This window comes from Balaenoptera musculus, chromosome 8 (assembly GCF_009873245.2).
Source record: "Balaenoptera musculus isolate JJ_BM4_2016_0621 chromosome 8, mBalMus1.pri.v3, whole genome shotgun sequence".
NCBI lineage: Eukaryota > Metazoa > Chordata > Mammalia > Artiodactyla > Balaenopteridae > Balaenoptera > Balaenoptera musculus.
The window spans coordinates 15728141-15743716 of NC_045792.1; the positions used below are offsets into that span (position 1 = coordinate 15728141).

General features: G+C 39.8%; 1 protein-coding gene across 3 annotated transcripts in view; it reads left to right on the forward strand.

The window, feature by feature from the left end:
• Positions 1-394: 394 nt before the first annotated feature.
• BUD13 (BUD13 homolog) overlaps positions 395-15576 on the forward strand; it is a 35215-nt gene continuing 20033 nt past the window's right edge. The window contains exons 1-4 of one of the 3 annotated variants that reach the window (XM_036861778.1): positions 395-554; positions 2533-2626; positions 7690-7774; positions 13529-14368. In XM_036861778.1, the coding sequence (XP_036717673.1) occupies positions 412-554; positions 2533-2626; positions 7690-7774; positions 13529-14368 (1162 nt within the window). In that variant the 5' untranslated portion in view covers positions 395-411. Of the gene's footprint in view, positions 555-1288; positions 1505-2532; positions 2627-7689; positions 7775-13528; positions 14369-15576 lie in introns of those variants that run through there. The other 2 variants (XM_036861780.1, XM_036861779.1) reach the window with 2 other exon arrangements.

Sequence of the window (15576 nt, forward strand, 5' to 3'; positions counted from 1 at the left end):
TACAGTTAGGAAGTTATGGAAGCAGAACTCAAACTGAGATGCACTGCAGCTCCAGAGCCCACGTTCCTAACTACTGCTCTCTGGTGCTTCTGAAGCTGCTGGGGGCAGAGATCTTGTTGGAGTCGTGGCTGTAGCCTCGCGGCTACAACAGCGCTTGCTGCATGGTCTGTTTAATGACAGAATGGACAAAGATAAGAAACACGATTGCCCCGTCAGAGGGATGTAGAGTGGGCCCCCAAGGTGCGCGTGTCCCTCGTAAGCCCGCAAAAGCTCACACGAGACACCCTGGCCGGTCCAAACACCCTCCGCCACTTCCGGTCTTGGTCCCGCCTCCCAGAGTTCTCGCTGTCCGTTTCGCGTTTAAGCATTTTGTCCTCAGCGTCGATCCGTCTCCCGGCCTTCGCCGCTGCCATGGCGGCAGCTCCGCCGCTCTCCAAGGCAGAATATCTGAAGCGTTACTTGTCTGGGGCAGATGCCGGCGTCGACGGGGGCCCTGAGTCCGGTCGCAAGCGTCGCAAAAAGCGGCCGAAGACTGGCGGGGCCGGCGGCAAGGGGTGAGTTGGCCCTGGCGGGGCGGGGTCCGCGCGGCTCGCCGCCCCTAATCTTCCCAGCTCCGCTCTCGGCCCGGCTCTTCCTGGGCTCCTCGCCGGCGGCCCCGAGGGGCCCAGCGCCCTTGACTGCTCGCCCGGCGCTGCCTGAGCCCGGAGTCCGCTCAGACCGCTCCTCGCGCCCCTGGGCAGTGTCTTCGACGTATTCAGGCCCGGCTGTAACTTTCATTACTCTTTTCCCGCCTTTGTAGCATTCCGTCCTCTCCCGCAGAGAATGAATATTGTGCCCTGAGACTAAAGTGGTGAAGCGAATTCAGAGGTTCTGTGCGTGGATATTAAGGGCCCAGAACATGTCGGTGGGGATTCTCCAATGCCAAGGACTCCGGTCCTGAGTCGGAGACCTATGCTCACTTCCTGTTACTCTTTCTACTACTACTAACAATAACAACTAACGCTTATACAGTTCTTGTCATGTGCTAGGCACCGTTCTAAGTACTTTAGACCTAAACGATTTATTTAAGCTTCATAACAGTACCATGAAGTAGATATTTTTGTTACCCCCACTTTTCAAACGAGAAAACTTATGTGGCCCAGTGTACTGGGTTGAATAGTGCCCCTTCCCTCCAAGGCATGTCCACCCAGAACCTCAGAATGTGACATTGTTTAGAAATAGGGTCTTTGCTGTTGTAATTAGTTAAGATGAGGTCATAGTGGGTTAGGATGGGCGCTAAATCCAATATGACTGGTGTCCTTTTAAGAAAAGGGAAATTTGGATACAGAAACAGACTTATAGGGAAAACTACCACGTGAAGATGGAGGCTGAGACTGGACTGGTTTTATGCTGACAGTAGGGACTACCAGAAGTTCGAAGAGTCAAGGAAAGGTCTTTCCCTAGAGCCTTACTGGCGGGCATTGCCTTGCAGACACCTGATTCCAGACTTGAAGCCTCCAGAACTGTGAGAGAATACATTTCTGTTGTTTTAAGCCACCCAGTTTGTGGTACTTTGTTAGGCAGCCCTAGGAAACTAATAATATACCCAATAAAGTCAAGTAGTTCCGAAGAACTAATCCATTTCCTCTCCTGGTTTGGTTGTCGTGTTATTCTTGCTTTCTGTCCCCTCTGACTTGTGTGGATTCCTTGGAGGCAGTGCCATGTAGTGAAATTAACTTGAGCTTTGGAGTAACACTGATAAGTCCTAGCTGTGCCACTTTATGGGCTGTGTGGCCTTGGGCAAGATATTTCATCTGTCTAAGCGTCAGTTTTTTCATCTTTAAAAATGAGAGTAATTCTGAATGATATCACTTTTATTAAATGGTTGTTGTGATAAGTGATCTTGCCTTTTCAAATAGTAACTGTTAATAATAACTGTTTACATCATGGCATTGTTATTATTTGGACTCAACCGTAGTTTATCCATGTAACAAACATTTATTGAGTACTTCCTATGCCAGTTTTTGCAGGGTGTTGAGGATATCACTGTGAGTGAGAGAGGCATAGTCCCTACTCTGATGGAGCTTATAGTTTAATGGGGATACAGCCTTTAAACAACTAATTACACAACTGGTTGATTTATTTCCTTTGTGATAAAGTATTCCAAGAATGAGTTAACAGGGGTTCTTAGTTGGGGGAGGTAAGTGAAATAGTATTGGAAGGTCTGTGAAGGAAGTTATATATATGCTAGGATTTTAAGAATGTGTAAGAGTTTCCCAGTAAAGAATGAGAAGAGTAGGTCAGGCAGAGGGAAGGAACTGAGACATGAAACTGATACGGAAAGGAATTTGGCTCATTCTAGGCACCAAAAGATGACTAGTGAGTAGTGAACTGAGGAGGCAGTGGTACAAGATGAAGTTGGCCGTATTGGCAAAGAATGGACCATAGATCTTGTAGGATTTTGAGTTTTAGCCTAAAACCAAAGATAAGTGTTTGTAGGCTGTTATCCAAAAATGTTTCTTCTCTTTTGATCTTTTTATTTTTCACATTTAGAATGCGGATTGTGGATGATGACGTGAGCTGGACATCTATGTCAACCACTAAAACAGAAAAGGAGGAAGAGGAAGATGATGGAGATTTGCCTGTGGTGTGTATCTTTTGAGGCTGTGAGGACTTTGAAATGCAAGCCTCTCAATCTCGACTCCCAGTGCAGGGTAGATTAGTAAGGGGGAAAGTTGAGGGCAGAGAAGAGGTGACACTTTCCAGGAGCTATTTTAAAGTAGTCTTCTTTGCTGATGCCTATACACAGTCTTTGTATATGGAGGGCTCCATCTGCCTGGAAATGGGAACTGATCACAGAGAGGCAGGATTCCTCAGTGTCAGTGATAGAGCCATGATTAGAATTCGCCATGGTTCAATTTGTTGGAACGTACCTTAAAAATAACGTTCAGGTTCAATCAAAGGAAACTTTTTAATTGCTCATTTTATTCCGATTCAACTAAGCTTTAAATTATATGCTCTTGCCTAAGTACAGGAGATATGTAGATTAAGAGAACATAGTGTCTGTACTTTACAGGTCATACTCTACAATGGGAGACTGAATTTCAAATGACAATATGATGAATGTTGGAGATAGAGTTCACATATGTACCAAGTGCTATTAGAACACAAGGGAGATAGCACACTTTTTATCCCACTGGGAAATTCCATGAAGGATGGAAATATCTGAATTGAATTTTAAAGGATGAGTAAGAGCCAGGTGGGTAAAAGCATAGGCAAATAAGTTAGCATTGGTATGGTCATGGAAACTTTGCTCAGAATTGCTGAGAAACGAGGTGAAAAGGAGAGCTGTTGATAGGCTGTATTATACTAAAAGGTTGTAAAGGTGAATTCCAGATGAGTGTGTTTAATGTTAATCCCCAGCATATTCTATAATATTGATAGATTATTTAAAAGACGGTTTGGGGGGCTTCCCTGGTGGCGCAGTGGTTGAGAATCTGCCTGCCAATGCAGGGGACACGGGTTGGAGCCCCGGTCTGGGAAGATCCCACATACCGCGGAGCAACTAGGCCCGTGAGCCACAACTACTGAGCCTGCGCGTCTGGAGCCTGTGCTCCGCAACAAGAGAGGCCACGATAGTGAGAGGCCCGCGCACCGCGATGAAGAGTGGCCCCCGCTCGCCGCAACTAGAGAAAGCCCTCACACAGAAACGAAGACCCAACACAGCATAAATAAATAAATTTATAAAGTTCCTACCAAAATTCTTAAAAAAAAAAAAAAAAGACGGTTTGTTAGTAATTAGAAGGGAAATAGTGATCATAAGGAGCCAATTTAGTTTCAGTCAGAATGAATTACTGAAACCTAGTTAATGTTTATAACATTTGTTGTTATTTTTAAATTTTATTTATTTATTTATAAATTAATTAATTAATTTTATTTATTCATTTTTTTTTGGCCGTGTTGGGTCTTCGTTGCTGCACGCAGGCTTTCTCTAGTTGTGGCGAGCGGGGGCTACTCTTCATTGCGGTGCGCAGGTTTCTCATCGCGGTGGCTTCTCTTGTTGCAGAGCACGGGCTCTAGGCGCACGGGCTTCAGTAGTTGTGGCACGTGGGCTCAGTAGTTGTGGCTCGCGGGCTCTAGAGCACAGGCTCAGTAGCTGTGGCGCACAGGCTCAGTTGCTCTGCGGCCTGTGGGATCCTCCCGGACCGGGGCTCAAACCCGTGTCCCCTGCATTGGCAGGCAGACTCTCAACCACTGTGCCACCCAGGGAGCCCTATTTTTTTATTTTATGAAAGCAATACATGTTTATTATAGAATATTTTGTAATTGTAAGAACGTTTAAGTTTTAAAAAGAATATAATAATCACTTTTACTGTGACCATCCAGAGATAACAACTGCTAGTGTTTAGATGCTTTAATTCATAGATTGTAATACTTGTATTTTATTTATTTTTTCAAGTATAATTGGGATTATACTATACATATGGCTTTGGAGCCTGCTCTTTCACTTAATAGTATGTTGTCAGTACTTCAGTAAGACTTTAAAGTATTCTTTGAGAATGTGACTTTTAATGGTTGCATAGTAGTTCAATATACATATTAATTTAATCTGTCTTATTACTGGCTGTATGGGGGGTTGTTCCTGTTTTAAAATATCATAATGATTTAATAAACATTTTGGACATAAATCATTGTAAGAATCCATTTATTTCTTTATTCCTATGAAGTGAAATCAATAGGTTAGAGAGTATGGTCATTTTGAGGTGTTTCCCATATTGCTTTCCAAAAGGTGGTATGAATTTACACTCCCACTAGAGGTGTATGGGAATGTCAGTTTCCCCATTTCTTCATCAATATTGGAGCATTATTCACATCAACAAAAACAACTGCAAACCTATGTCAATTTGGCAGGTGAACAGTGGTATCCAGTTTCTTTGAAAAATAGTAAAATGAATGATTTTTCATATGTTTATTGGGCTTTTGTATTTTATGAACTTCTTGTATTTGTCCATTTTTTTAGAAAATTGGAGTTTTAATTTTTTTCATTGATTTATTTGATATTTGTATAATAGGAATATATTATCTGTTTTACACGCCATAGGTATATTTTGTCATTGGCCTCTTCATTTATAATAGTTTTTGACATTTAAAAATTTTGATTTTTTCTAGTCAGGTCTGTTAATTTTGCTTCATAATATTGTCTTTTGCTCTTATGATTGCCCCAAAACCTAAAGAAGGGAAGCTTTAACCCCACTGCTAGACTCTATGCTTGTTACAACAGACCTTGATTATTGAATTCATTTTTGTTACTCCAAGATTATCACAACCAATAATTAGGACAACCACAGTAATAGAGGCAGCACAAGATTAATAGGTGTAATTTACCATGTACCAAGCACTGCTAAGCTTACATGAATTATCTGTTGAATCCTCATAGCAATCCTTTGATCCTGCTTTTACAAATGAGGAAATTGAGGCTTAGAATAATTTGCCAAAGGTTGTACAAATATTAAGGGGCAAAGCTGGGAATTTAGATCTCAATTCATCATGTTTTTTTTTAATAAATTTATTTATTTATTTATTTTGGGCTGCATTGGGTCTTTGTTGCTGCATGCAGGCTTTTCTCTAGTTGCGGCGAGCGGGTGCTACTCTTTGTTGTGGTGCGCGGGCTTCTCATTGAGGTGGCTTCTCTTGTTGTGGAGCACGGGCTCTAGGCACACGGGCTTCAGTAGTTGTGGCATGCGGGCTCAGTAGTTGTGGTTCGCGGGCTCTAGAGTGCAGACTCAGTAGTTGTGGCGCACGGGCTTAGTTGCTCCGCAGCATGTGGGATGTTCCCAGACCAGGTCTCGAACCCGTGTCTCCTGCATTGGCAGGCGGATTCTTAACCACTGTGCCACCAGGGAAACCCCATCTTGTTTGAAAGCCTGTGTTTTTAATGCCCAGTGAGAGATCTCAAAACTAGGTTATATGAAGAATGATGGTTCAGTTGTCTGTTGATGGGTACTTTGGTTGCTTCCATGTCTTGGCTATAGAAATAGTGCTGCTGTGAACATTGGGGTGCATGTATCTTTTTGAATTAGTGTTTTTATTTTTTCCTGGATATATACCCAGGAGTGGAATTGCTGGATCATATGGTAGCTCTATTTTTCGTTTTTTAAGGAGCCTCCATAGTGTTTTCCACAGTGGCTGTACCAATTTACATTCCCACCAACAGTGGAGGAGGGTTCCCTTTTTTCCACATCCTCTCTAACATTTGTTATTGGTAGACTTTTTGATGATAGCCATTCTGACAGGTGTGAGGTGATACGTCATTGTGGTTTTGATTTGTATTTCTCTAATAATTAGGGATGTTGAGCATCTTTTCATGTGCCTTTTAGCCATCTGTATGTCTTCTTTGGAAAAATGTCTATTCAGGTCTTCTTCCCATTTTTGATTGGGTCTTTTTTTGATATTGAGTTGTATGAGCTGGTTGTGTATTTTGGATATTAACGCCTTATTGGTTGCGTCATTTGCAAATATTTTCTCCCATTCCATAGGTTGTCTTTTCGTTTTGTTGATGGTTTCCTTTGTTGTGCAAAACCTTTTAAGTGTAATTAGGTCCCATTTGTTTATTTTTGCTTTTATTTCTTTTGCCTAAGGAGACTGAGCTGAGAAAATATTGCTACGATTTATGTCAAAGATTTATGTCTTGTTTGGGAGAAGAGAAGAAGTAGAGGGGAATTCAAACCTGGGTTTGAGTTTCAGTTCTGCCACTTGCTAGGTTGAGAAAGTTACTTAACTTCTCTGAGCCATAGTTTGCTCTTAGTAGTGTGGAGCCTTTCTTTCCAGGGCTTTTGTGAGGATTAAGTGAGATAATATAAGTAAAGCACAAAACACAGTGCCTTGCTCATAGTTGCTACTGTGTAATTAGAATTTATTATGCCAGCCATCTTGGAAGGTCTATCATGTGGAAAGGGGATCAGTTGCATCAGAGGTGGGTCTAGGGTGGATGAAAAGAAGTTATAAGAAGGTAGATATGGGTCCAATGAAACTAAGAACTTTCTAGCCCCAAAATGCAGTGGACTGCCTTGTAACATGAGTTCCATGTCAGTGAATTAGTTCCCTGTCAGGGAGGGACTACATGAGTGATCATTTATCAAGGATACTGTAGAGAAGTTTCCAGATTTGTTTGGGAATTTGGATGATATGAAATATGGTCTTATCCCTTAAAGATTCTATGAGTCTGTGTACATTTTAGTGACTTCTTTTGGTTGGATACTAGAAAAACTGTCATTGTGACTACCTACAAGAAGAAAGTTTTCATAAGGAGTCCAAAGCCCTTAATGAATGATAGGATGACAGGAAACCTGCCTGTGTTTTCACTCTGAATGTAAAAGTAAAAGGGTAAAAGGAGTTTAGCTTTTAGCTTACAAGTGGCAGTTGTATACCTGGCACATTAATAAGAAGGTTTGTAATGAAAGAAATTAACCTCTGGAGGGAAGTTGATTAGTCAGAGAAAGATCTATAATTAAACCATCCAGTGACAATCACAGGTTTATGGAGCAAATGTAACTGAGGACCAGTACCGGTTTCTTCATGGCCGTTTTGGGTCTTCATGTGCCGTGTATTATTAGGAATGGAATAGTCATAGCTTCAGGTTCTTGAGACAACAACAGTGCTACTTGGCTGGATCCTGTGGATTTCCTTAACGTATTGTTCTGACTCCCACAGGTGGCTGAGTTTGTGGATGAGCGGCCAGAAGAGGTAAAGCAGATGGAAGCCTTTCGTTCCAGTGCCAAATGGAAGCTTCTGGGAGGTGAGTTCCAACAATCGGTAAATCTGAATTTCCCATTTATAGGAGAAGCCTTTTTTTTTTTTTCTTTTTTAATTGAAGTATAGTTTACAAGACTGTGTTAGTTCTAGGTGTACAGCAAGGTGATTCAGATATATATATATATATTTTTTTCAGATTATTTTCCATTATAGGTTATTACAAGATATTGAATATAGTTCCCTGTGCTATACAGTAAATCCTTGTTGCTTATCTGTTTTAGGTACAGTTGTTTGTATCTGTTAATCCCATACTCTTAAGTTACCCCTTCCCCCCTTCCCCTTTGGTAACCATAAGTTTGTTTTCTATGTCTGTGAGTCTGTTTCTGTTTTGTATATAGATTCATTTGTATTATTTTTTAGATACCACATATAAATTATATCATATAATATTTGTCTTTTTCTGTCTGACTTACTTAGTATGATATTCTCTGGGTCCATCCATGTTGCTGCAAGTGGCAATATTTCATTCTTTTTTATGGCTGAGTAATATTTAGGTGTGTGTATGTGTGTCTGTGTGTGTGTGTGTGTGTGTGTGTGTGTGTGTGTCCTGCAGCTTCTTAAACCAATAGTCTCTTGATGGACACTTGGGTTGTTTCCATGTCTTGGCTATAGAAATAGTGCTGCTGTGAACATTGGGGTGCATGTATCTTTTTGAATTAGTGTTTTTATTGTTTCCAGATATACACCCAGGAGTGTAATTGCTGGATCATATGGTAGTTCTATTTTTAGTTTTTTAAGGAGCCTCCATACTGTTTTCCACAGTGGCTGTACCAATTTACATTCCCACCAACAGTGGAGGAGGGTTCCCTTTTTTCCACATCCTCTCTAACATTTGTTATTGGTAGACTTTTTGATGATAGCCATTCTGACAGGTGTGAGGTGATACGTCATTGTGGTTTTGATTTGTATTTCTCTAATAATTAGGGATGTTGAGCATCTTTTCATGTGCCTTTTAGCCATCTGTATGTCTTCTTTGGAAAAATGTCTATTCAGGTCTTCTTCCCATTTTTTGATTGGGTCTTTTTTTGATATTGAGTTGTATGAGCTGGTTGTGTATTTTGGATATTAACGCCTTATTGGTTGCGTCATTTGCAAATATTTTCTCCCATTCCATAGGTTGTCTTTTCGTTTTGTTGATGGTTTCCTTTGTTGTGCAAAACCTTTTAAGTGTAATTAGGTCCCATTTGTTTATTTTTGCTTTTATTTCTTTTGCCTAAGGAGACTGAGCTGAGAAAATATTGCTACGATTTATGTCAAAGAATGTTTCACCTATGTTCTCTTCTAGGAGTTTTGTGGTTTTAGGCCTTACATTTAGGTCTTTACCATTTGAGTTTATCTTTGTATATGGTGTGAGGGAATGTTCTAATTTCATTGTTTCACATTTGGCTGTCTGGTTTTCCCAGCACCGCTTGTTGAAGAGACTGTCTTTTCTCCATTATATATTCTTGCCTCCTTTGTCATAGGTTAATGGACCATAGGTGTGTGGGTTTATTTCTAGCTCTCTATTCTGTTCCAGTGATCTATGTGTCTGTTTTTGTGCCAGTACCATGCTGTTTTTATTACTGTAGCTTTGTAGCATAGTCTGAAGTCTGGGAGGGTTATACCTCCAGCTTGATTCTTCTTTTCTCATGATTGCTTTCACAATTCTGGGTCTTTTGTGGTTCAGTATAAATTTTAAGATTATTTGTTCTACTTCTACGAAAAATGTCATGGGTACTTCAATAGGGTTTGCATTAAATCTGTAGATTGCTTTGGGTAGTATGGCCATTTTAACAATATTAATTCTTCCAATCTAAGAGCACAGAATATCTTTCCATTTCTTTGAATCATCTTCAGTTTGCTTTGTCAGTGATTTATAGTTTTCAGCATATAGGTCTTTCACTTCCTTGGTTAAGTTTATTCCCAGGTAATTTTTTTTTAACGCTATTTTAAACAGGATTTTTTTTTTTAATCTTCTCTTTCTGATGTTTCATTGTTAGTGTAAAGAAATGCAACAGATATCTGTATATTAATCTTATATCCTGCTACCTTGCTGAATTCATTTATTAGTTCTAATCATTTTTGTGTGGTGGCTTTAGGGTTGTCTATGTAGAGTATCATGTCATCTGCAAATAGTGACAGTTTTACCTCTTTCTTTCCAATTTGGATAGGTTTTATTTCTTTTTCTTGTCTGATTACTGTGGCTAGGACTTCTAATACTATGTTGAATAGAAGTGGTGAGAGTGAGCATCCTTGTCTTATTCCTGAATTCAGTGGGAAAGCTTTCAGTTTTTCATTGTTGAGTATTATAGCTCCACTGACCATGAAGTAAGTGCCAGTTGTCAAAGGTAATCACATCACCTAGACAAAAGATTTTTTTCAATATGAATATAATCCTGTGTGTAAATGGTTTGCTGAGCTAGAAAGTGTGAACTGCAAAATAGCATTGCTGCTTGGTTCACATCAAGACACAATATGTTTATTTCTTTACATAAAACTGCACATTTGCTTTTTCATACAAATCAGGCCCACTGAATGGAGATGGCTTTAGACCTTTTGACATTTGAACTACATAGCCTGGGGGGCCTTTGTAGACACTTTTATAATTCTTCCTTAAAGTATTATCTCTGTGTAAAACTATTGAAGTGTTCTTCCTGGTGGTTACTTATCTCTTACTCAGAAGTGTCTCTTTTTTTTTAAAATTGAAGTATAGTTGATTTACAGTGTTGTGTTAATTTCTGCTGTACACCAGAGTGATTCAGTTATATATACATTCTTTTTTATATTCTTTTCCATTGTGATTTATTACAGGATATTGAATATAGTTCCCTGTGATATATAGTAGGAAAAAGAAGTGTTATACTTTGTGCCTTTAGGTTAATTATCCTAAAATTCTGATTAGAAAAAAATGCATAACAAAAGTGACAATTGGCTGTGGGTTTGTCATAAATGGCTTTTATTATGTTGAGATATGTCCCCTCTCTACCCACTTTGGTGAGAGTTTTTGTCATGAATGAGTGTTGGATTTTGTCAAATGCATTTTCTTTGTCTACTGAAATGATCATGTGTTTTTGTCTTTCCTTTTGTTAATGTGGTGTATCACACTGATTGATTTGATTTGTGTATGTTGAACCATCCTTTGTGACCTTGGATTGCATCCAACTTGATCATGCTTGATCATGGCGTATGATCCTTTTTATGTATTGTTGGATTTGAGGGAAGCCTTTTTTTTCTGTCCTACACTTTTCTTTTTAGAGGAATGCATAGTTTATTTTAGTGTGTCACTGATCCTGAAAAATATAGTGAAAAAGAATTTGGAACTTTTTCAGAGGTAGTAAGATATGAGAACTGAGAGACCAAGTATTCCACTTTTTCTTATATTTTGGTGTTAGGGTTACTGAGGTCAGGAAGTGACTCATTTGGGTGTCTTTCAGCACCCACTCCTTTCTGGCCCAGAATAGGAGAGCATTTAGTATATATTTGGAGGAGTTTACGAGAATCTGAGGAACAGAATTTGGAGACTAAAGCAACCTCTGTCCTCTCCCAGGTTGAAGTGACACGTGTATGGGCCAAGGATCAATGTTTTCTATCCTCTTTTTTGTATTAATAAATCTTTCTTTGTTCTTCCCTTAATTATTGGTATTTTGCAGCACATTATCCTCCATTTGCCACTCTACACCCTCTCCCTGGGCTAGTAATTTAACTCTCTATTTAAAACATTTTTTGAGTTCTTGAGAGTTTGATAAAGTACATTTGTTATGTCTGAGCAGAAATGAGACCTAGTCTTATTTGCCCTAGTATTCCCTCTGCCCAGCACAAAGAGTTGCCATTAAGACATATTTCTTGAATTGCTAATAGGTATTTGATTCTTACAGCTTACTGCTCTTTGGTAAATCATCACTTGGGGCTTAGCAGTCATTTCCCCTTTTCCAAAAACTTGGTGGTAGGTCTGCTTACTAAGGGACACAGACTAAGAAATACTTGGTCCCACTGAGTCACAGCCCTGGTCCCAGCAGTCATTTGGGCTCTGTGTGGCCAGTGGAAGAGTGCTGATTTTTACCCTCTCTGTTCCATTCTTACATAAGCAAGGATCTTGCTTCTTGATAGTTAACTCCTGTTTACCCTTGATGCTTGTTCCCTTTCACATATGGAGGGTAGAAGAATTAACTCCTAAACAGGATTTATTCTTTCTGTGTTATACTTTGTGCCTTTAGGTTAATTATCCTAAAATCCTGATTAGAAAAAAATGCATAATAAAAGTGACAATTGGCTATTGGTTAGTGATCACCTTTGCCTCAATTTTTAGTACATTATTATTATGTTTTATGAATGAAAACTTTATTATCAGTATTATTTTATCAGAATCCTGTTCACTCATATCTATTATTTTCTGCCTTATCCTGTGGTTGTGTTTCCAGTCTTCTTCACAATCTTTTTTTCAGAGAGAATCTTCTGATTTCCATATCTGTAGGTCTAGGAAGTGACACACAGACACACACACACACAAACATAAACGTGCATAGTTGTTTTTCATTTGCCTCGTCCTCACTGGCCCATTTGTTACTGGAAATATCCTGACTGATCTCTGACCCTTACTTCCTTTTTATAAATATCATGGAATTTATCAACCTCGTGGATTAGATTTACTGTCAGGTACCCCACAGATATCAATACTTTTCTCTGAGGGGTGGATTCCAGTCAGAGGATCCTATTCTCCAAAGTAAAGGAGTTGACTTCGTTTCATTCATCCATTTAACAAGTATTCATTGGGTCCTACCCAACTTTTATTTGTGTTTGTATTTTATTTGTTTAGGGAGATCAGTGATAAGAAATAGAGGGAGAAGAGAAACTGGATTTTGGAACTGTCCTGATTTGCTATAAACATTTCATTCTGTTATGCCTTTGAATATTGAAAGTCTCAAATGCTTTCCTTTTCAAAGATTGCACATGGACTCTGGAGTCAAAAACAAATCTGGATTTGGATATTCATTCCACCACTTACTAGCAGGATGACTTTGGCAAACTACTTAATCTTGCTGAGTATCAACTTCTTCATCTATAAAATAAGGATGACGGTGTTTATCTCCTACGCTTGTTATGAGAATTAAATGAGATAATCTATATAAATAATGGGCATGCAGTAGGTGATCAGTAAACGCTGATCCTTTCTTTCTGGTGCTCTCCCCAACTCTAATAAAGAGCACAATGGCATGGGTTAAATAGTTAACAGCATTTCATTTTGATGCAGCACAGATTTAGTCAATTTGCCTTTTGAAAGAAGAGTGGATACAAACTATGAATTATCTAGGCTAAATATCAGTAGGAGCTTCTGATGGGGAACTCTGTACAAATAAGGTTTTGGGAAGAACATTGGATTGGGGGTTAGAAGGCTGGAGTTCTAGCCTATCTCTTCATCTTAGTAGCTATGACCCCTAGGTAAGAAATCACTTAGTTCCTTGGAGTCTGTGTTTTCGTGTCTGTAAAGCAAGGATACCTGCCCTGCTTACCTAACAAGATGTAACATGAAAAATACATTTAAAATGCTTTGCAGATTTATGACTTGTTAGGCAAACATGAGAGATTATTCTTAGGATATACATGAGTGCTGGTTTACTACCCCTAAGTAAGAGTTGTGCATACCTTTTGGGCTTTCTGAAGAGTTTTGAGATGTATCCTGCCGGGGGCATCTTTTGAAACTTTGGTTACAAGGGTGAACAGAGCACTTGTAGGAATCTGACTCTTTGCTATTTGTGTTTAGGCCACAATGAAGATCTACCCTCACACAGACATTTCCGTCATGATACCCCGGATTCATCTCCTCCTAGGCGGGTCCATCATGATACCCTGGATTCGTTTCCTCCTAGGAGGGTCCGTCATGACACCCTGGATTCATCTCCTCCTAGAAGGGTCTGTTATGACACCCCGGATTCATCTTCTCCCAGGAGGGTCCGTCATGACCCCCTGGATTCATCTCCTCCTAGGACAGTCTGTCATGACACCCCGGATTCATTGCATCCTAGGAGGGTCCGTCATGATACCCCGGATTCATCTCCTCCTAGGAGGGTCTGTCATGATTCCCCAGATCCATCTCCCCCCAGGAGGGCCTATCATGACTCAGACCCATCTCCCCCAAGGAGGGCCCGTCATGATTCACCGGATCCTTCTTCCATCAGGAAGCCTCATCGTCATTCTTCAGGTGTATCTCCTAGGAGGGCCCGTCATGACACACCAGATCCATCTCCACCTAGGAGAGCCCACCACAATTCCTCAGATATCTCTCCTCGCAGAAGGGCCCATAACAGCTCCCCTGACACAGCTCAGCCTAGAAGGACTCTTGACTCCGTGGACACACCACAGCTCAGGAGGGCCCATCATAATTCCCCTGACTTGGCTTCTAATGTCCCTCATTCACTGCCCAGAACCAAAAGCAGTAAAGCCCCAGAAAGCTCTAGCAAAACTTCTCCACATCGGAAGGGGCCAGGACCTTCTCATCTATCACTCCCAAAGAACAGCAAGTATGAATATGATGCAGAACTCTCTCCTCCACGGAAAAAGCAAGCAAAATCCCGTTTTGGAAGTAAGCAGCATGATTCTAAAGGTGAGCATTTGATTGTCCATGAGAGAGACTTGTTCCCGAGGCACTTTCTTTTGGACATTTTAGTTGCTTTATTAGGTATTTGTGATCTTTAGAAATGAGAATGGAGCTTTGGAGAAGTTTTAAAAACTGGAGGGAAGTGGTGACAGGTTGGGCTGAGGAGAGTTAAAAATTTACAGTAGCAGGGAGGAAATTTTTGTATATCCTTTTGTATATTCTCCCCACCTCATATAAAGATATTGTATACATGTTTGTTGCATGTATAGAATGCATAGAAATGTAGAAAAAGGTCATACAAAATTCTGTCATTCAGAGGCAGCCACTGCTAGTGTTGTAACCAATGTCCTTTTAGTCTTTTTTTTTTCTATTCATTTCTGATGTAGTTGAGACTTGTCTAGGCAGTAAGTACATATTGCATGTGTAATCTTGCCTTTTTTTTTACACTTAACATTATCTTCCCCATGTCGTAGAACATCTCTTTGTTAATATAATTTTTGTTGGCGTTTACTTAACCATTTCCCTAATATTGTGTATTTTAGGTTATTTCTAAACCTTTTCTTCTATAATTCCATAATGAACATCCTTATACGTAAACGGTTGCCCTGTTCTGAATTATTTCCTTATCTACTTCTAGATAGATTTCTGGGGAATTGAAGTACTTCTAGATCTGTTTCCTAGGAAACTAAGTACAATAGAAATTGATTTATTGGGTCAGAGGGTTCTGTGCTTTTAGGACTGTTGATATGTATTGCAGGTTGCTTTTGGGGAAGGTGATTTGTGATGCTTATGTCTACGATTCACACCTGTGTGGTAAAATTTGTTTACTCCATCTTTTGTCCCTAGGTACTATTTTAATTTTTAAATTCAAATACATTTTTATACTTTAGTCTGAGGACATGAGAATATAATCCAGGTAGTTTTAAGTTTCACCACACCACTGAGACCTGAGCGCAGTTTGTTTTTTGCCCACTCTTTATGTGTGGATAAATATGACACAGGTGGTAGCCTTATCCACCAGAGGGCAGACAGCAGAAGCAAGAAGAACTACAGTTCTGCAGCCTGTGGAATGAAAAGCACATTCACAGAAAGACAGACAAAATGAAAAGGCAGAGGACTATGTACCAGATGAAGCAACAAGATAAAACCCCAGAAAAACAACTAAGTGAAGTGGAGATAGGCAACCTTCCAGAAAAAGAATTCAGAATAATGAT